The sequence below is a fragment of the Drosophila innubila genome (assembly GCF_004354385.1).
Source record: "Drosophila innubila isolate TH190305 chromosome 2L unlocalized genomic scaffold, UK_Dinn_1.0 5_B_2L, whole genome shotgun sequence".
In the NCBI taxonomy this organism is placed as follows: Eukaryota; Metazoa; Arthropoda; class Insecta; order Diptera; family Drosophilidae; genus Drosophila; species Drosophila innubila.
Genome location: NW_022995373.1, coordinates 4,371,626 through 4,394,932, shown reverse-complemented (window position 1 = coordinate 4,394,932; position 23,307 = coordinate 4,371,626). Strand labels below are relative to the sequence as shown.

The following is a 23,307-nucleotide window of genomic DNA, read 5'->3' as shown; positions in this document are numbered from 1 at the left end:
CTCTATCTCTTAAAGTCTCTGAGATTTAGGCGCTCACATTGACGGACAGACGGACATGGCTATATCGACTCGGCTGTTGATGCTGATCCTTGAAATGACTCCTTCTCCGTGTTACATACATTCCAACGAACACAATATACCCCTCTACTTATTTTCAAGGCTGCAAACCTCCAAAATTTTGTTTAAGGTTCGGTTCGGTGGTTCGAGCCATAGAGCAAGACATCGGTGCGTTTCGCGAATTGGTTTATATACCCCCTGAACCCATGGTTTGGGTTCGAACCTTGATTTAATATCATACAAAAAAATATTTGTACTGTTATTAGAGCCCTGCACAAGCTCACACTAGATCGAGTTAGCAGTCAGAAATTACACTGTGCACACATTCAAAACGACTCATTTTTGTTTTCAAATAAATATATCAACTCCTTATAAGTTATTGATTTATCGGACTCGAAGCTAAGCTGTCGTGTGGCTCAATGTGCTTTCACATAGTTTCGGAAATCACTATGATCGTAAGACAGTCATTCTAGTGTTTGCTCCACTCTCGTTGCTATGAACTTGCTGAATGTGCGAATCACACATTCTAAGAAAGGAATAATTAGTGCAAGGTGAATTTGTAATAAGGTGGCGTCCTCCGATTTGGTAAGGGACCAAACAGTATTTCTTCCTTTAGGCAAGCGCTAAAAAGATATAGCAAACGACGTTTTCAAGCATACTATCAAAAGCTTAACCCCCAAAAAGAGAAGACGTCAACACTAATAATTAATTACTAATTTTTTGTAATCCAAAGAAAAGCACTAAAATCTTTTATTATACCCGTTACTTAAAAAATAAGTAAAAGGGTATATTGTGTTTGTTGGAATGTATGTAACAGGGAGAAAAAGGCATCTCCGACCCCGTTTTTATTCAAGTTGAGCTGCAAAATTTTTTCAATACCAGCATCGTCAGCTTCGTCAGAGAGAGTGTATTCTATAGCAAGAAATCTGACTTTCGACAAAAGAAGCTCCATTGCAGGAATTGCAGATATGGTCAATCAAATAATGTTTTTAAATACAAATATGCATAAATAGATTTAATTATTTAATAGAAGAACACAGGATTAATTTTGAATAAATTACAAACATACTTAATCATAGCATTTCACAGTGTTCATAGTGTTCACAGTTTGTCAATATTGACCTGTGATTTTTCATTCTACCTAGCAAATCATTTTTGTGAACCGGACTTACACTAGCTTTAGATTATGACTCGCCTGGATATTAGACTCGTGCTCATGAATGAGTTTTAAAACAAAGTCATTGTGCAGACAGTGTGAGAATTGAAAGTGTTATAAGTATCACATGTTTTGTTTGAGAAATATGGTATAATTATTTGTTTAGTGTGGACTCATGCTGGGCTCTATATTTGATGTGAAATAAGTAATACTGTTAAACTCACCATTGGCAATGTTCCAACCGGTCTTTTGTTTTGAGAATTTCTTCCACTGCGTAAAGTGCAATAACCAATGCTGTGAGCCGCGCATAAAGTTCTCTCAGTAATATCCATTTGCTGTCCTGAGGCTGAATTTACTAAAACACTTCTGCGAGAATTACAACTCGTAGTATCGATTGTTGAAATATGTTGTCTTTTTCGTGCATATTCGACCTATAATTTTAAAAAGATAATCAATAATTTACTATTACAATCTTATACCGCACGCGTATATAAATAGGCGTTCAGTAATTTCTTCTTTGAACTAAGCATTTACAGTATCATAGGAAGATTTAAAAGAACAGAAGATTTAACATGGCAGTGTTATTCCATCGCTTTTTTGCTTCGTTCAAATCGTGCCATTAACACAAATACGTAAACATTGCAAAAATAACAAGTAATCAATTTGTGCAAAATGTCGACAAAAATAAGAACTATTAGGAACATTTTCATGAAATATTATATTACAAGTTAAATTTAAACTATTTTACAATATTCTAGAAGATTATGTGGAGCCCCGACTCAATTATGATGCTTATTGATGTTTATGAGCAGCATCCCAATCTGTATGATGCAAAGAGCCCACTCTACCACAATAAACACTGACACGCTGAATCACTGAACGCAATTGTGGTACAAATGAAAACAGTATTCGAAACGATTCTTGTTGTTGATATCAAGGCCAAAGTCGGAATACTGCGGAGCCAATATCTATTGCACTAAAAGAAGCAGGCAAGTTGCAATGGAAGAAGTGGAATGAGTACGGACGAAAAAATAAAACCGTTTTGGCTAGATAATTTGGAGTTCCTCAAGCCTTTTATAAAAACTAGTCGGCCGGTGCTACAGACGAGCATTCTCGACTGTTGGAGACCCCGTACTTACTATGGCAAAAACTAATAATGGAAAAAATTTTAAAATATTTGGTTAACTTAAATGCATATTTTATCATATTGGTTACAATGTCTCATAAAACATAAAAGATTTTCATACTAAGACTTGATTTTCGCCCGATCGGTCCTATGACAGCTATTTGATATAGTGCTCCGATTTGAACCAACTTTAAACAGGAAATATAAAGCCAAGTTTTATTTATATTCTATAAGTTTGGTTACGATATCTCATAAAACCAAAAAGTATTTCATACTAAGACTTGATTTTCGCCCGATCGGTCCTATGACAGCTATATGATAAAAAAGTCCGATTTAAACCAACTTTAAACAGGATATATAAAGCCAAGTTTTATTTATATTCTATAAGTTTGGTTACGATATCTCATAAAACCAAAAAGTTTTTCATACTAAGACTTGATTTTCGCCCGATCGGTCCTATGACAGCTATATGATAACGAAGTCCGATTTGAACCAACTTTGGACAGAATATATAAAACCAAGTCATATGCTTATTGTATCAGTTTGTTTTAGATATCTCATAAAACAAAAAAGTTTTTAATTCTAAAACTTGATTTTCGACCGATTGTTCCTATATATGTTATATAGTATATATATATATAGATAAAGTGGTCCGATTCAAAAAAGAAACAAGCTTGACCTGCATGCAAGATAGAGGAATCTACATACCAAATTTGGTGTCCTTAGCTTTTAAATTGTTCTTTTAATTTGGATATGAAATTTTTTTTTTTTCGATTTGTGGGCGATAAGGGGGGCGTGGCCAAATTTTGAAACAAACTTGATCTGCTTGCAATATGGAGGAACCTACATACCAAGTTTGGTGTCTCTATCTCTTATAGTCTTTGAGATCTAGGCGCTCACACAGACGGACAGACAGACGAACAGACGGACATTGCTATATCTACTCGGCTGTTGATGCTGATCAAGAATATATATACTTTATAGGGTATGCCACGCCTCCTTCTGCCTGTTACGCACATATTCGTTAAAACAAACCCAATAGACCCCTGTACTTTCTTAAGTTCGGGGTCTAATAAAGGAGCAAAGAACTTTGATGTGAGTATAGTTTGCGATTTTATATGTACAATTTACAGGAGCATTAATACATTATGTGTATTAGCCTGGCCGCGGAGTTCTTTCAAGTTGGCGATATCAATGAGCGCCTGGCTGAAAAATATTTGTGTTTACCCAAATACGGGTCAAAGGTCACCACAGGGCGTTTGTATGAAAAAATATAGTTATTGTATGGTAAACTTTTTTGTTTCTAAAGATACCTTAACCAAACTCACAGATTGTATATTTGGGACGGCCTGTTACACCCTGACCAAATTTGGTCAAAATCGGATAACTATATCATTTAGCTATCATAGGAACAATCGGTTGAAAAACGAGTTGTATGACAAACATTTTCGTTTCTCAACGTATCACAACAAAAATCGCTAGTAACAAGTTTTATTATGCTCTATACATTTTGACCAAATTTATTCAAAATCGAACTACTATATCTTATAGCTTCCAGAGCAAAAGGTCAAAAAATGAGCTTGGTATGAGATTTGTTAAAAGTTTTTTTACGCAAACTTAAAAAATAATGGGGGACAAGGATGCAATAATGCAACTTAATGTAATGTTATCATACAGACGTGTTTCTTTAAAGCGCTCCGAATCAATCAAAATTACATAGTACCCAAGTGCGGTAAAAATCTAAAAGTCGGCCAAGAGCTCCCTAGTGTGATGTGCACGATCATCAATTTAGTTTTGAAAGTGAATTTAAACTAATATATAATCAATAAGCAAATCAAATAGAATTTGAATTGAGCAAGTGTTTACTTCGATGAGTCACTACGATACCCGTGCCCAACGTCAGCGCGAGCAAGACGAGCGGCGACTCTCTTTGGTCAAAAATAACCCTTACTTTAGCTATGTCTCCGACGCAACACCACAAACATCCGAAAAATTAAAGCAGAACCTCTTAGCCGTAGAAGATGTGAGAGCGCGTTCTTGCTCTCCGATATTACCAACTACAACTCCAAAAACCTGGAGCGAAGAGTGTGCCTCTCCATTGCCGACCCCCTCACCGAGGAATACACAGTTAATGCTACGGCAACAACAACGTTAACTGTGTCAACAGTCGTCGTACCATCTTCTGCTGTACAAGCGCAAGCTCTTTCAAATACTGCTTCGATTGCAAGCGCAGCGTAAAAGCAGCGGGTCCGGCTAGGCAGACTAGAATGGATCGCTACATTCAAATAAAGCGAAAACTTAGCCCACAAAAAATACGGGGAAATAAAACAAAAACTAAACGCGGTGACTCTAACCAAACACCAACAATAGGTTTGCACCGCTGGCTAATACTGTCAACGAGAAGCCTACCGAAGTTGGAAATGGACCAAAGAAACTAAAGCCCCCACCTATATACATTCGGGAGAAGATATTCAACGCATTGGTGAACAAGATTGTTGATCTCGTTGGAAACAACAATTATCATGTCGTGCTTTTAACTAAAGGGAATATTCACGAAATCAAGCTTCAATCAAAAGACGAGGAGCATTTCAGTAAAATCTCCAAGTATCTAAATGAAGCTAAGAAAAACTTCTACACTTACCAACTAAAACGCAGCAAGGGCCTGCAGGTATTGAACCGGATGTAACCCCTTCCGAGGTCACAAATGCGTTAAAAGATAAGGGCTTTCTTGCTAAGAGAAAGTTCAGCTGGAGCCAGATAGTAAAGCTCCAAACAAACTACAGCACCTGCTGCATCGCCGGATCACTGTTGAGGAACCACACAAACGGAATGGTCCAGTTCAATGCTCAAACTGCCAGGAATATGGGCATACCAGGACGTACTGCACGCTGCGTTCGGTATGTGTAGCTTGTGGAGACTCCCATGGCCCTGATTCCTGCCAAGTCAACAAGAATGACCCTAGTACAAGAAATCACACAGCTAACTACAGAGGCTGTCCAGTCTACAAGGAACTAAAAACCGCATCCGACGAGTACCAACAGCGCGCCATCAGCATCAGTAGCATCCCAAACTACACCCGTCGTATTTTTCGCCAAAGCAGCTAGGTGCACATTTGGTCCAGCAAACACTATCAACGGCATATCTTTCGCTTTTGCTTTTAAATCTGGCCTTCAAAAATTAACTCCCTCAGCAGCGCTCCCAAGTGTAATCCAAGAAGATTCGAGTATGGATAACGCTCAGCAACCCATGCACAGTCACAAAGCTCTATTGAAGCCATGATTTTCACCCTACAACAAAGTATAATGGAGTTCCAAGCAATCAATGGCGCCTTCTCTGTGGAACGCCAACGGTGTTTCACGGCATAAACTTTAACTTACCCAATCACATTAATGTAATGCTGCTTTCTGAGACGCACCTTACTAACAAATATAACTTTTAAATACGCGGCTACATATTCTACGGCACAGATCATCCGGTTGAAAATGTACATGGCGGAACTGGTACTATAATAAGAAACCGCATCAAACATGAATTCCACAAAAGGTTTGCGGCAAACTATCTACAAGCCACATCTATAATTGTACAATCGGAAATCAGCAATCTTACTATTGCCACTGCATACTGTCAACCCCGCTTTACAATCTCTGAAGATCAATTCATTCAATTTTACAATTCACTGGGACAGCGATTTTTAGCAGCAGGAGACTACAATGCGAAACACCCGCACTGGGGTCTCGCCTTGTGACCACAAAAGAAAGGCAGTTATACAACGCAATCATAAAACCAAGCAACAAACTCAACTATGTTTCCCCGGGTAGTCCTACATACTGGCCAGCAGATTTTAACAAACAACCAGACTTAATAGATTTTGCTGTGACAAAAAACATCCCACGCAATCTGATAAGTGCCGTAGCACTTTCGGATCTTTCATCCGACCACTCCCCCATGTTATTAAATCTACTCCAATCCCCGGAATATGTGGAATATTCTAATAGACTAACAACCCACAGAACCAACTGGCTCAAGTACAAGAAATACGTTAGCTCTCACCTCGATATTGCCCCGCAGTTAAACATCTAAGCGGACATCGACTGATCTGCTCATTAACTAGAATCTGTACTTGTTGCAGCAGCTAAAATTTCTACTTCACAATACGCGCATGTGCAGACCAATCAACGCAAAACGAATCTTCAAATAGAAAAACTTGTTCTGGAAAAGCAACGATGGCGACGTGAATGGCAGTCTCACCGGTCGCCATCTACAAAACAACGCTTTAAAGATGCTTCACGCAGACTCAGCAAAGCTCTAAAGCAAGACGAAGCAGATGCCCAACGCCGCTACATAGAGCAATTATCACCAACCAGTACCAAGCATCCTTTGTGGAGGGCGGGAAACGGGAACGCCTATAAGAAACTCCTCAGGCTGCTGGGCCCGTAGCGACTAAGACAGAGCTAACACATTCGCTGCTCACCTACGTAATGTATTGCAACCAAATCCCGCAACAAATTCGTTTTTACTATCATCCTGTGCATCTCATAGTCCTGGCGAGCCTGAACCACCTGAATTTCGTCCAAATGAAATTGTAAAAGTCATAAAAGAACAGATGAAACCAAAGAAAGCTCCAGGCTGCGATCTAATAACTCAAAAAATGATCATTGAACTTCCAAACCCTGCTATTTCCCTCATCTGTAAACTTTTCAACGCGATTACAACACTCGGCTACTTCCCAAAAAAAAAATGGGAGAAATCGGTCATTATAATGACTCCCAAACCTGGAAAAGATCATACAATACCATCATCGTATAGACCAATACGCCTAATACCGTGCTTGTCTAAGCTTTTCAAAAAATGCCTCTTGACGCGCATAATTCCTCATCTGAGAACACACAACACAATCCCAACACATCAATTTGGCTTCCAAGAAAAGCATGGAACTATCGAGCAAGCCAACAGAATAACATGAGAAATATCGAGTGCGGCTTGATGGCCCCATGCATAAAAATCAAAACGACGCTCCCGGTGTACACTCATAAGCTTCTCGAGTCGTACCTCTACAATAGAGTCTTCGCAGTGAGATGCAACACTTCTACATCTAATGATCATATTATAGAAGCTGGAGTTCCTCAGGGACGTGTATTGGGACCAACACTTTAAGTAATATACACAGCGGACATCCCCATAAACGAGAGGCTAACAACATATATGTTTGCCGATGACACCGCAATCCTTAGTCGCTCCAGATGCCCTATTCAAACAACAGCACGTCTAGCTGAACATTTGGCGGTAGTAGAGAAATGACTAGCCGACTAGCGTATTAAAATAAATAAACAAAAGTGTAAACACATTACGTTTACTCTCAACATGCAAACATGTCCTCCGTTATAAATGTCTAATACCACAAGCCAAAGAAGTAACGTACCTTGGCGTTCATCTTGATAGGCGGCTCACCTGGTGTCGTCACCTTGAAGCATTGAACCCGATCTCCTCTTAGCTTGGACTACAAGGTCCTACTTTACAATTCCACCATAAAACCAGTGTGGACCAACGGCTCGCAGCTGTGCAGTAGCAATATTGATATCGTACAGCGAGCACAATCAAAAATCTTGAGGACTATCACTGGGGCACCATGGTATGCTCGAAACGAGAAACGAAACGAAACGTTATATACGTCCAAGATAAGATAGCACGACAAAAGGCGAACTACAACAGTAAGCTATCCTTGCACCCAAATCCTCTTGCTCGGCGATTAACCCGGGTCTGAAGTAGAACCCGCCTTAAACGAAGCGACCTTCCTGCCCAGCAATGAACCCTTGGGGCACCGTAGTTCATATGAAGTCAACATGACTGTTAGTTAAGCTTTAAAAATAAGATTTGATAAACTTATTGTAAGTCTCCCTTGGAGAAGATTCAACAAATAAAGGCATTGTAAAAAACAAAAACAAAAAAAATAAATAAATTTTTTGATGATAACAGGACTACAGGACTATTCCTCTCTTCCGTATCATAGGGGCACTGAGATCTACTCCTTCAAAAGCATTTGAAACCATTCTCGGAATCGAGCCCTTCGAGATCTACCTACTTTTAGCTGTGGGTCTAGCAGCGTGTGGCAGACTATTACTCCAAGGCTACAGGCGAGAGACATGGTCAGATCATCTGACTACATGGTCCTCCGTACTAGCATTGATGCCAAAAGAACTGCTTTAATGGGACTAGAGCAGTGGTGTCCAAACTCACACAATGAAAGATTTGCGCTTGTGTGCGAAGCAGCGAAACCCGAAGGCAACGTGACGTTTTACTGCTTTACACTGAAAAAATAAAGTGCGTGCGATACAAACATAAAGCGGCCTATATCTTCGGTTCTGCGTGCAAGAGTATTACGTGATATGGGAATACTTTTAGAAATTTCAACGGCTTTCTGCTCTCCAAAGCACTGTAAAACATCTGTCGTCAAATTCATGAAAAATGTTCCATCACTAAATGGGCGACATTGTCTGGCCAGACTTAAACCAACTGTATAAGATGCTAAGTTTAGCGAAGTTTTATCAATTTTATTGTTGTCAGGATTTTTGAATTCTTCCTTGTCAGCTATAAATATTAAAAAATGTCTTGCTTGCATCTCTAAAACTTTTAAATTTCTCTCCCTCCCCTTTGTTTCATCATAACCCCCGTGGCAAAGTTGGTAGTGCCTTTTAATTACGTCAAGGGTAAATCGACATGCAACGTAATGGCACAATAAACATTGAGCATTACCATCCATATTCTCAATGAAAAATAATTTATTTTCCCAATTGAGATCAAACATTTTTTTCGGTGTAGTAAAAAATCGTGCGCTCTATGAACTGTCCTCATTGAATTTAGCACAGCAACTGACTGCGCGTTTGACTTTTGAGCTTCAGCCGAACACATGAGTCGTTCAACAACATCACTTTATCACGGGCAAGACTAAGGAGCCTTGAAGCACTGATGCTGTCATCACTAGATGTTGTTAGAAGGGCCCCAAGAGAACAACATGCCTTCGCTAAAAGTACATCAATCTTCCAGGATTTCAAACCCGCTTAGGGACCATAACACACATCCGGATCACTAAGGGCCTTTCTGGCCTATGACTTGGCACCGCGATGGCCGTCCAGCTTAACCTAACCTGACCTAATTCAAGAATTTCTTTAAAGTACTTTTATTATATCCTTCAGTATAGCCTTTCCGACTAGTTTTACATTACTTTTACTTTATTTATTAATTCTAATTAGTATTCCCTACGAAACTCAAGCTGTCGACGGTTCGATGTATTTTTACATAACTATCACTTTTTTTTTTTTATTTTGTAGTATTCTCTACGATAGCATCCTTATATATATACTTATTTAGTTATACTCGAATGTGCACTTACCTGCTCATCATAATCTATAAGTTCGGGAACCACATCTGGGTTCCTTTCATCACTCTCTTCCATTTCTTTACTGGCGCTGTGGTCACTCGGTCCTGGGGACACATCTCTAGATTCATTCTCATTAGATAATTCCTTTTGTCGTCTTCGTGATGTAGCTGCACAAGGAATTCGAAGTGCAAGTACGATAGCTAAACTAGCGACAAACACAGCTAAAGTTAATCCGATTGTTAACGATACCATTGGAGAGAACAGCAGCTCTGCGCGTGGTTTATGGGCTATAAATTACAAAAAAAAAAAGTGTTTAAAGGTATTATATACTTAAAGCGCTCGGTATTCTATTAAACAAAATCATGGGCATAGATTAAAGTTCGAGACCCGGGAAAAACCATAAATAAAAGCGGCCTATAGTCGAGCGCACTCGACAGCTATATGCTCGGTACCCACATCTTAGCAGCCATTAGATTTAATGACCATTAATGTACTATACTTATGATAATGAGAAAGGCTACAGAAAACTAGTTTTGTGCCATTTAAATAATAATTTTTGATTATCTACACTGTGGTGACGACAATGCGTAAACAGCCGAATAAATCGGAATCGAATTTAAGTAACAACTCTGAATAATTTTTTTAGCCCCCGCGCTCTGTTACACGCGGTCATACAAAAATTGCTCCAAACAACATCGTAGACTCGACAGCGAAAAATGAACCTGATCATGGCGAATTCATCACTGTAAACTCGACACTCAAGGATGCCATCATGGAATTATTAGAATAAAATGAGAAAATGCATATGCCAGAACAGGACACAACGTTGCTTTTTGGTATAAAATCTTAGTCTTACGTTAGTTACATGAGAATCTTAACCCTCTAACAGGCAAAATCGAAAGAGATATTTAATCAAGTTGATATTTATTTTCTAAATAGATATTGGTTAAATAGGCTTGAGTGTTCAATTTCATAATTTGCGTTTGCGTTGGTGGGAACGACCGTCTGTAGACGGTTTTGTCGGTTTGAGCGACAAAAATATGGCCGTTTGCTTGCATCACAACCTTTTTTGCCATTTTTTTTGAGTTGGTAATCACTTATATAACTATAATAATATGCAATTAACTTAAATTTAAGTGACTATTTTAAAATATATCAATTTATAAGCAGTTTTAAATTAACAATTTCTTGAGTTGACCGTTATTATTTAATATGTGGACAGGTGTTTTTTTTTTAGTCCCAAAAATAATTTTGTGAGACTGACTTGTATAAATTGAGCATTTACTTCTACCAAAATACTGACTTTTATCCAACCAACTTGGAAAATGATTTGCATTTTCATATCTTTATCTGATGTCAGGTGAACAGCTCGTTTCCAGTGATTTCTAAGCCGGCTAAGTAATTTCATGCCATTTCCTTGAAGGAAACAGTTCTTTTGCTATTTTTGTAAGGAACTCAGCTTGCTTCAGCTGCTCTGCGATCGTAAAGTTCAAGTCGGAAATTTTCTATGCAAAAAACCACTTGTATAATATGTTTGCATTAGTGGCTTTCATGTTAACGAAATTATAGAAGTCACTCATCAAATAGTAGAATAGCTTTCTATATGTTTCCACTCTTCGTCCGTGGATTGTAACTGCCCATAAGACCGTCCACCAAAGGGACTCCTTGCGATGTGATTATTGTATTCCTTATTTAGTTGGGGGCAACTGATTTCCATCTATAACTTTTGCATCCTACCATAATTCATTGTTTTAGGTCTTTCTTCATTGATGTTCCAACATATATGGATGCCAGCCTACCGCACTTGTTTCCTTTCCACAATACCGAGTTTACGATAACTCCTTCAATATTGGACCAGAACTCGGCGGGAAGTAGGCTAGATTTGAGGACCAGATGTTTAAATTGTTGGCAATGAAAATCGGAAGGCTTGAAGCATGCCGTTGATGTGGATAGTTTGTCTACATCGATGAGTATAGGACATAGACTGTAGGTGAAACTGTTGCCTGAGTGTCTGAGGAAGCATTGAATGAGACGTTTAAATCTTGAAGAAATGCATCTGAATTATCATTTTCAATAATTTTTCAACTTTCTAATGGTTACGGAATAGTGATGGTTTCTAGATAGAATGTTGTCGACAACATAATCGGAGTCCCATCATTAATATCACTGCTAAATTTATCATCACTTCTACAGAATCTATGAACTCAAGCAATTGTTCGTTTGAAATTGTTCATAAATTAATATATTTTATAAATAATAGACACTTAAATGTAGGTAATTTGCATATTAATAGTTATATTAGTGATTACCAACTCAAAAAGAAAAAAGCTATCGCCAAAAGTTGCGTGCGATATTCCCTTGTGATGCAAGCGATACCTCCACTTTTTTCCGCACAAACCGGCAAGACCGTCTAAAGACGGTCTTCAGCTTTTCGATTTTTAAGAATACTTCAAGTTGCATTTTTGTATTTATTTTTTTACAAAACATTAGAGAATAATATTACCGATAATTCACATAGAGATAGACTCAGTCAATATATTTTTTTTGGCGATTGAAATTGCCATTTATTTGGTCATAATTAAATTTGGTATTTTTCACAATTTCAATGGTCGCATTCACCAAAAAACATGCTCCCTGATCAAGTATCACACAAATTTTATGCTACTAATACTTCCTGGTGAACGCTTTAATACATTTTTCTGCCAACACCTGATAATCGAATTATCGATAATCAAAGTTATGAACAGCGCAGATGGGAAATGAAATTAAAACTATCTTATAAATTAAAATAAATAATCTGTAATTAAAAACTGCTGCTGCTGTTGCTCATTGATAACAAAGAAAACTTTCGATAAACATTTCATGTTTTTCGATAAGAAAATCTGACGGGAGCAGAAAATTATCACAAAGTAGCAGCCTTTTTTATGACACAAGCTCAGGTATTATGATACGGTAGCACTGCCGTTCAGTAGAAGTATCATAGGTAAAATTTGATATCAGAAATTTTGGGGCTAGAAATTGCTTTCGTCACTAGACTTTTACCTCGTGTAGGTGTTTTTTTTTGTTCTAGTATACCAGATACAGTCTCGAGTAGATTGTGCTCCAGGATCATTGAATAATTATCCTATTTTGTTTTTCTGGGATTGAGGGTTGGTACGCTTCTGTGTTTATTTTTGTTTTGTCCTAGAACCAACTACATTTTGGGATTAGTGCAAGATTTTTGTGAACTAGTATGTATCGAACGTTTACATACTTGAGTTAATCCCAAAAAGCACTCAAAGTATCCCGGTAAAATCTATTTTTGGGATTTCCGGACTTGCGAATATCAAACTTAAAATAAGATTTTTACACTCGGTTTTAGGAATTCCAAACATAGACAGCTTTCGAGATTGTTGTACTTGAATATCCCCTGCTTAAGTACGGAAATCTTGATATTCTGTTTGTGTTAGTCTATTGAAACGAAACTATTTTATTCTGTCTACTACAATACAATTTGTACAGAGCTTAATAACATTACGCACCTTGTTCAAAAGTCAGCTGTTTTTCAGGCATTCTTAACATAGCAGCATTTACTATAGTAGGGTCCGATCGGCCTTTGGAATTATATGCAAAAATTGATAATATATAGACATTGCCTGGAAGAAGACCTGACACCGTAAACCTTGGCACGGTTGATGTAATGTTTGCTTTGATTTCCTAAAAATATTGGAAATATGTTATATTAATAAGTAAAACAAATGCTTCATATTCGTAAAAAATGTTTTACTTACTTTACTATTTGCATCGTGAAGTTCCAAATTAAATAATTGAGGTAATCCGCCATTAAAACCATCGCTACAAGTTGCCGTAAGAGACGTCATCGAAATATTTAATAAAGTACAATTATGTACTTGATCTGGTCGACCTTTAAAGTAAATATGAAAAAAAAGAAGCTTTTATTAGACAAGACAACAGTCAAATATATTAATTATAAATATCCATGGAGAGATGGCTGAGTTATTTCTACATGAGCAAACCCACCTAGCAAACTCAATGTAAAATAAAGGTTGACTTTTAACCGATCGTTATGGCAGCTATATGTTAGAGTTGTCTGATTTCAACTAGATTTGGCCGTCTAATCCTTTTAATTTGTAGGTCCAGAAAGTAGAGTTGTATCGAATCGTTCGGACTAAGATCTATTGAGCTAATCCCCAAAGTGAACGAACGAACTAAATCCCTGATTGTAGGTCATTAAGTTTAGTGAATAAGATCTCAAAACAAATCGTGCAGTGAATAGATCCCAAAACAGTTCAGTCAAGGAATAGATTCCAAAACATTTCGTTCAGTGAATAAGGTCTCAAAACAAATCGTTCATTGAATAGATCCCAATAAATTTCGTTGGTTGATTCAAAACCCATTACATCTCGCTAGAGACGCACTGTAAATTATATATATTAAAATTTGGATTCAATGAAAGTCAATTTATGGTTTTCATTAAATAAATATAAAATTCATAATTCTATCAAAAATCAGTAAAATGTTTGATAACGATATAAAAATTAAAGAATAAATTGAATTCTGTTTCATATAGTAATTTGTTATAAACAAATATAAACTTTCCTTAAACCCATATCAATACCATGGTAAAACCTCTGCGTCCTCTCAACCAACTCAGTTGAGATCTATTCAATGAACGAACTATATGGGTTCTATTCACTGAACGAACGAGCTTTATAAAAAATTAGATCGTTCATCAAAATTGAACTACGATGAACAACACTACTGGAAAGTACCAATTGCCCATCTTAACCTATTTTACGTGACCGTCGATTTTGCGATTGCCCAGTCGTCGGTCTCTGACTTTAGCATGTTTCTGCAAGGGAAGGTGTTGTCCCTATGCTTAAGGCTAAATTTGCCTCAGGCGGCCGTTTTGATAGTGCTTTACGGAACCTTTCGCCATTATACGTACTCGCAAAAGTCCCTATAGTTTTCCCGTATGGATTTCCGGATCTCCTTGATGTAAACAGTCAGTGCTTGACAGTAAAGTCCCTATGTTCCATATTTCTTGGCTTTATTGAAGAGGCGACGTGTGTTAAGTCGTAGCCTTTCAAGGCTTGTTTTTTTGTTTTTGTTTTGTATCTTCCCCAGAGGGCAGCTTCTGTTGTATGCTTTGCTAATGTTAGTTCCGAGGGAAATCACTGCGGAAAGCATCACGAAGGGTGCGAAAGGCGACTAACAATATATACAGCTAAGTTAGAAAAATTGCTACGACTGTCCAATCAGATCGAGTTATGTACCGGTCGAAAAGTTTAGTCGTAACTTTCAAAAACCTGGGTAATGAGATACGGGGGTGTAAGTGGGAGGGAAAAATTTAAATGATTGCAGCTAATGAGGCTGTTGGGGCCTTTAAAAAATACGCGTCGATTGATACCTCAATCACCCAAATCCGATAACTGGTTCAAAAGATAAAATAATTTGAAAATTTTTGTGGACTTCTCATAATCAGTTTCTTTGTTTGTCTGTTTGTCTATTTGTATCAAAGCGCTAAAGAAGCTTACATGTAATGATGGGGATTTATTCCTGTTTGAAAATCTAGAAATATTTGTTCTACGGCTTTTTGAAAAAACCGCTGGCTTAGCGGGAAAACGCTAAATCCCGCTAAACGCTAAATTAATAAAAAAAAAAAAGCGAAAATTGGCATTGTGCACTGTGAGTAAAAAAGGTAAGATTCTTTGTACATAAAAATTACTTTTTGCGCAGTGTCGAATGCCAATTTTCACTTTTTTTTTTATTATTTTATATTTTTATTCAAAATTTTTAGATAAACTGAATTTTGTTTGTCACAAAATTGAATATTAGAAATATTGGGGCTAGAAATTGCTTTCGTCACTAGACTTTTACCTCGTGTAGAGGTTTTTTTTGCGGGACATCAGAAATTTTTTCAATTGCTTTTGCTTTTGACATTGTAACTTTATCATTAATGCAGGCAATTAGTAAAATATATAGTAAATATATAAATTAAGTTGTGGAACGTATTTCATATTTAAAAAAATTTTTTCTTTAATTATAAAAATAAAAAATTTTTTTTTAAGGCCCCAACAGCCCCATTAGCTGCAATCATTTAAATTTTTCCCCTCCCACTTACACCCCTTTATCTCATGACCCAGGTTTGTTAGAAAAATTTTTAGTATGCCATTTTGTAAGTTAAGACTAAACTTTTCGATCGGTATATAACTCGATCTGATCGGACAGTCGTAGCTAATTTTCCAACTTAGCTGTATACATTGTTAGTCGCCTTTCGCACCCTTCGTGATGCTTTCGTCACTAACGTGATACGAGATTTATAATCTGTGACATAGCTTCAGTTATCTCAAAAACTCCACAAAGAAGTCATGAAAAACAACTAACGTATTCCTAGCTATATAGCTCTCACTTAACAACGTCTCAAGCATTGCAAGCGCAAGCGCATTGTTTTTGTTCGTGCGTTAAGCCTATTTCTCCGTTAGCTAGCTCTCTCACTCTATCTTTGTGTTGCTTTTTGTTTACATTCTGCATTTTTGCGTCGGTTTGTAACCAAGCATTATTATTGTCGTTTCTGTGATCTAGTTTAACATTGGCATTTCGATTTGCATTCCCTTGAAACTTTTGCACCGACTAGAAAATACCCTATATTACAATGCCATCAGATTTGGTCTGTTATTTTAACAAGTGTCATGTTACTAATTCCAAGCAAGAGTTTACTGCTTGCTATTTCTGTGAACGGACTTATCATATAAAGTGTGTTGGCTTAACAACTAAAATCAAAGATTATCTTGAGAAAAACATTGGTTTGAGATGGCGTTGTAAAACTTGCCGGGACATTGAAGTGCAAGTTCGCAAATATATGGAGCGAACCAGAGAAAGTTTTAAGGACTTATCGAAGTTTTTTCATAAAGCAAATGTCGTTTTTTCGGATATGGAGAACTTGTTCAGTAATTCGTTATTATTGAATGAGCAACCTAAACGGAAAAAGAGTGGCTCTGCTTCGCGACATGCGCAGACTTCCTTTTCGATCCCGCAATCAGACCTGGATCTAGAGCAATCTAATACAAATCACTGCTGACGGCAGTTCGCGTTAGTGACGAAAGCAGCACGAAGGGTGCGAAAGGCGACTAACTATATATACAGCTAAGTTGGAAAATTTGCTACGACTGTCCGATCAGATCGAGTTATATACCGATCGAAAGGTTTAGTCTTAACTTACAAAATTGCACACTAAAACTTTTTCTTACCAGCTTGGGTCATGAGATACGGGGGTGTAAGTGGGAGGGGACAAATTTAAATGATTGCAGCTAATGGGGCTGTTGGGGCCTGTTGGTAAAATTTTGTATTTTTTTAAAATTCTACTTAAAAGTACACGTCGATTAAAACCTCAATCACCCAAATCCGATAACTGGTTCAAAAGATAAATAAATTTGAAAATTCTAGTGGACTTCTCAAAATGAAAAGTCAGTCTACCAAGGCTAATAGAATAATTGAGCCTTTATAATTAAAAATGTCGACAACATCTTTTTTTGGTGGCAAATTTCAATGTGACATCCATGTAAAACTAATAAGTGAGATATATGTGGACGGCAGTTCGCGTTAGTGACGAAAGCATCACGAAGGGTGCGAAAGGCGACCAATAATATATACAACTAAGTTGGAAAATTTGGATGTAAAGTCAGTTTGTTTGTCTGTTTGCATCAAAGCGCTAAAGAAGCTTAAATGTAATGATGGGGATTTATTCCTTTTCGAAAATCTAGCAAAGTTTGTTCTACGACTTTTTGAAAAAACCGCTAGTTTAGCGGGAAAACGCTAAATCTCGCTAAAATTGAAACCTTAACCATAGAAGCTACAGATATGTTCTATATATCATTGGAAAGGCGTGTTTAAGGGCTTTTATGCGTACCTTTTAAAAAAAAAAAGCGAAAATTGGCATTCGGCACTGCGCAAAAAGTAATTTTTATGTACAAAGAAGCTCACCCTTTTTAATCACAGTGCACAATTCCAATTTTCGCTTTTTTTTTTATTAATTTATATTTTTATTTAAAATTTTTAAATTAAACTGAATTTTGTTCGTCACAAAATTGGCTATCAGAAATTTTGGGGCTAGAAATTGTTTTCGTCACTAGACTTTTACCTCGTGTAGGGTTTTTTTTTGTGGTATTTATTAGCCACAGTCGTTGGGTTTCTTGCTTATCTTTCAGAATTTCGTTAATGTTAAACCAATTGTCTACAATGGACTTAAAACCTTGTGTTCCATAGTGTCGGGCAATGGTTTTTAAATGAAGTTTGCAGTTGACGCTGCAAGTTTGCTTTTTTAAAGTATTTAAAAATTTTTTGTTGCAAGCGTCTGCAAGTTCGGCTACCTTCAAAGAATCATGAAAAGCATGTTCCAGAATGTTGGAAAACAAATGGCTGCTGCAGTTTAATCTGACGTTGTCTTTCAAGGCTTTTAAAATATTGGAGCCTCTGTCAGTTACAAGTTTTACTTTGTCAAAATTATTTATGCCGAATTTGAAAATAATGTGTTTAGTTTGCTTAAAATGTTTGTAGCGGTCGAGCGTTTAAGATCTATTGACTTGATGCCAAAAATTAAATCCTATAGTTGTAATATTTTTTCGTAATGTAAAGTCACTCCTAAAAAATTTCTATGGACATAATGTCAGTCCACAAATATATGGTAGCAGTTGCTAACACTGTGCACAATGTCGGTTATTTTATCTTTAATTTTATTTTTTTATCATTCGTCATCTTGTGCGTGGTTTGCGACACCGTTGTCGCATCGGGCAGCTTGTCTTCAACGTCAACATCTTCTCCATATTTTGCTCCAATGCTGATAAAAAAATCGTGCAACTCTAAATTCAACTCCATTGATTGCTGGGGTTGGCAATCCTTAGTGACGAGGTTGGCAATCCTCAGTGACCCATGCAACGCAAGCGTCGATAGCGTTTTTTTTTCCTCTGGCGACAAAGTTTTTAGCAACTTCGTGTCCTTAAGCGATTTTAAGCACTTGTGTGGGGTTAAATTGGATGATTGTTTGGAGGAATATTTTATAATATTTTTGCACGACCGGCAGTATAAAAATACATCGAAAATAGTGCCATCCTCCTTTACAATTTCAGATAAAATGTTCCAGACATAGCTCCTTCCCTTATGTTTGGCCACCAATGTGTAGGTATTTGCGCTTATTTTCTTTAGAATATTATCCTGCTCCATATCCATGTCGAAGACAAAATCAAACAAATAGTTTAACAGTCTCAATTGTCATGCATACATATGTGTGGTCGCGAACGAACTCAAAAAAACTAAAACATGCGGTTTGTCGCCACGCGGTCTGCCAAGCAACAAAATAATCAAGTCGAGTGATTCTTCTTGACCAAAACATTTCGTACTGAAGGCTGTGTATTAACACGATTGATGAGCATGAGCTAAATTTAAATTAACGCTGTGTTGGGTTCAGTGAGTGAAATTGAGTAAAAATGTTTGCGTATGATTAAATCAAGCAAAATGTGAAAATTGCAGTTTTCAACATAACTGTTAGTTAAGCTATAATTATAACTTTTTATGAGTTATTGTAAGACTCCCTTGGAGAAAATTTAATAAATAAAAAAATAAAAGTTAACAGATAAATTTATTAAAAACATAAATTTACATACTAAATAAAATATAAAACATTAAATTTACATAGAATTTTCGCATGACATTTATATAAATGTCAATATAAAATAATTTAAATAAAATTATTAAACATAAATTCAATATAATATGTCAATATAACATTCATAAATAAAAATTTTAAAAAATTTGGAAATTAAATAATAATTTGAAAAAAAATTAAAAAATAGCTGAAAATCAGGCAAAAAAAAAGTTGCCCCCGGCGGGAATCAAACCCGCAAGAAAACTCCACAAAATATTGAATGACAGAGGCTTAACGTACTGAGCCACACTTGCACATATCCGTTTAGCCTCCCAATTCGCCATATTACTTCTTTTTTTACTCAATTAAAAAATCAAAAAAATTATTTTAGCCTTTAATCATCTTAATAATACATTTATTTATTTTAAATGAAAATGAAAAAAGAAAAATGAATAAAAGTTAAATGTCTTTCGACCACGGCAGTACTCGAACCCACGAACATTTTCTGACTCCCCGCCTCTTAGCACACTACGCCACAGAAGCACTTGACTGATCGGACGCCAATTTGTTATATAATAAGTTAACTCAATTTTCATGTTATAAAGTTATTGAAGATTTTTACTTGCCAACGCTCCCTTATCAGATCAAACAGTAAAATTTATTATAATCTTAAGTCTCTAGCTTTTAAATTGCTCTTATAATTTGGATATGAAATTTTCTATGTAGATTTGTAGGCGGTTAAGGGTGCGTGGCCAAATTTTGTAACATACTTCATCTGCCTGCATTTTGAGCAACCTCCATACCAAGTTTGGTGTCTCTAGCTTTTAAATTGTTTTTATAATTTGCATATGAAATTTTCTATGTCGATTCTTAGGCGGTAAAGGGGTCGCGGCCGAATTCTAAAGAAACTTGATCTGCTTGCAGTATAGAGGAATCTACATACCAAGTTTGGTTTCTCTAGCTCTAATAGTCTGAGATCTAGGTGTTCATACAGACGTCAGGACAGCAGGACGTCAGGACAGACGGACATTGCTATATGGACTCGGCTATTGATGCTGATCAAGAATGTATATACTTTATAGGGTCTGCCACGCCTGCTTCTGCCTGTTACGCACATTTTTTTTTAAACAAACTTAATAGACCCCTGTACTTTTTTTAAGTACGGGGTCTAAAAAAATTTTTAAACTGTGTATAATTGAACCACAGGTATAAAATCTAAAACTAATTATAATCGGCATTATTGAGTTATGAGACAAATGAAGGTGCACCTCTAAAAAAAAGTACAAATAAATAAAACAAAAACTGTAAAATACAAAAATTCTTAAAACATTTTTCGGATATTATAGGAGTTAATGACCATGATTTAAATAGTATTTTATTTTGGATTTATTCTTTTTGTGAATTCTGGAATTGTATTGCTACTACTACTTAGATAAAAATAAAGTTTTAAGAAGGGGGCTACGCTCGCCTACCCCCGGCTCGCGGTAATGCATGAAAGGACTACAGACGAGCCCACTCGACAGTTTTATACTCGCTACCCACATAAATTAATGAATGAATTAATTAATGACCGTCAATTAAATAAAAAAGACCAACTTCAAGAACATTCATCTTAAATATTTTGTTTTTAAAATAGGATTATTTTAAGACCAAATTACTAAAACTAAGATTATCAATCTAAAAAATCTTTAAATCTTAATATAAGAATAAAATTCCTAAATTGTTAGGAAAGTATAAATAGTTACTATTTCGTATTAAACTAATGATGGCACCGTGGCTCTCTGGTTAGAAAGGACGCTTCAGTTGTGAAAAAGTAGGCGGCGGTTCGAATCCCACTCGTAACAAATTAAAATTAAAATTTATAAAATTACTAAAACAGAATAAACTATAAATAAATTAAAATTTAAAAATAAAAAAAAATTTTAAACATAAAAATAATTTTTATTTATTTTACTTTTTGATTTGAGTTTTAAGAACATTTATTCTTAAAATAAGAACTTGGTCTTATTTAAAATGTTCTTAAAATCAACACGTGTTCTCTTAATTTAAGAATTTTATGTTCTCGACGAATTTTCTATACCAAAAATCTTATAAACATACATAAATATATGCAAATTTAACATTTAGGCATTAACATACTTTAATTAACAATTGAATTAACAGAAGAAATGTATATTAACATAAAATTAATTAACATAACATTCATATCACTGCGGACGGCAGTTTGCGCTAGTGACGAAAGCAGCACGAAGGATGCGAAAGGGGACTAACAATATATACAGCTAATTTGGAAAATTTGCCACGACTGTCCGATCAGATCGTGTTGTATACCGATCGAAAGCTTTAGTTCTAACTTACAAAATACATACTAAAACTTTTTCTAATTCACCTGGGTCATGAGATACGGGGGTTCAAGTGGGAGGGGAAAAATTTAAATGATTGCAGCTAATGTGACTGTTGGGGCCTTTTGGCCTTTCATTAAAATACGCGTCGATTGATACATCGATCACTCAAAACCGATAACAGGCTCAAATAATAAATAAATTTGAAATTTTTAGTGGACTTCTCAAAATGAGATGAAAAGTTTGTTTGTCTGTTTGTTTGTCTGTTTGTTTGTATGTTTGTCTGATTGTATCTAAGCGCTAAAAAAGCTTAGATGTAATGATGGGGATCTATTCCATTTCAAAAATCAAGAAATGTTTGTTAAACGACTTCTTGGAAAAACCGCTAGCTTAGCGTGAAAACGCTAAGTCCCGCTATATATCATTGGAAAGGTGTGTTTGGAGGCTTTTAGGCGTTCCTTTAAACTTTTTTTCTAAAGTACTCATTTAACATTTTACAGGTGAAAAAAAATTTTTTAGCTTCCATTTTGGCGATTTCTGACAAAACGGCTCTAACGATTTTTTTATGTTGTAAATATATTGTAGTACGTAAGATTTTGCGTTTTTTTGGTATATGAAACATAAATTTGTGCTGAGGGTCTTGGAAGATATTACCTGTTAACTAAATATTTACATTTTTCTATCGGTCGAAAATCACGGTTTAGTACAAAAAACTTGTTGGTTATATGAGATATCTCAACCAAACTGATACAATATGCATTTAACTTAGTTTTATATATCCTGACCAAAGTTGGTTCAAATCGGACCACTAAATAATATAGCTGTCATAGGGCCGATCGGTTTTAGTATGAAAAACTTTTCGTTTTTTTTTTTTATTACTTTATATTTTTATTTAAAATTTTTATATTAAACTGTATTTTGTTCGTCACAAAATTGGATATTAGAAACTTTGGGCCTAGAAATTGCTTTCGTCACTAGACTTTTACCTCGTGAAGAGGTTTTTTTGTGGGCTATCATTTACGTGGGCGGAAGTGGGCGTGGCCAAATTTTAAAATAAACCTGTTAACATCCTCGGAGTATTGTCACCAAATTTGGTTGCTCTTACTTTTGTAGTCTCGGAGATACTCCTTGAACTTCCTTTTCAACGGAATTAAAACTTAGCAAAATATTTAAATGCATACAGTAGTTTATTTTTTCATGACATTCTTTTTAGATTAATATTTTTAGCAATAAAATAGAAAAATTTTGGGTTGCTGAACAGGCCATAAAGAGGACAAATCACAGAAAACTAATGTTGGTAATCGGGTCTTAATATTGACATTTTGTATTTAAATTCCATTTAAAACTAGGGGGCAAAACTGCTATAAACTCAAAAATATTTAGCTCACTTGACGTGATCGGTCCCATGACATTTATATGATATAGTGGTCCGATTTGAATCAACTTCGGTCAGGATATATACAACCAAGTTAAATGCATACTGTATTAGTTTGGTTGAGATACCTCATAAAACCAAAAAGTTTTCATTACTTAAACTTTATTTTCGATCGATTGTTCCTATGGGCTCTATATGATACAGTGGCCCCATCCAAAAAAAGGAAACAAACAAAC

At 36.0% G+C, this 23,307-nt stretch overlaps 1 protein-coding gene across 1 annotated transcript in view; it reads right to left on the bottom strand.

The window, feature by feature from the left end:
* The window catches only part of LOC117782646 (hemicentin-1), a 125,050-nt gene that overhangs the window by 5,781 nt on the left and 95,962 nt on the right, over positions 1 to 23,307 (bottom strand). The window contains exons 12-15 of the mRNA XM_034619668.1: positions 13,485 to 13,618; positions 13,236 to 13,410; positions 9,727 to 10,001; positions 1,438 to 1,644 (exon numbers count right to left, since the gene is read on the bottom strand). Of these exons, the coding sequence (XP_034475559.1) occupies positions 1,438 to 1,644; positions 9,727 to 10,001; positions 13,236 to 13,410; positions 13,485 to 13,618 (791 nt within the window). The remainder of the gene's footprint in view (positions 1 to 1,437; positions 1,645 to 9,726; positions 10,002 to 13,235; positions 13,411 to 13,484; positions 13,619 to 23,307) is intronic.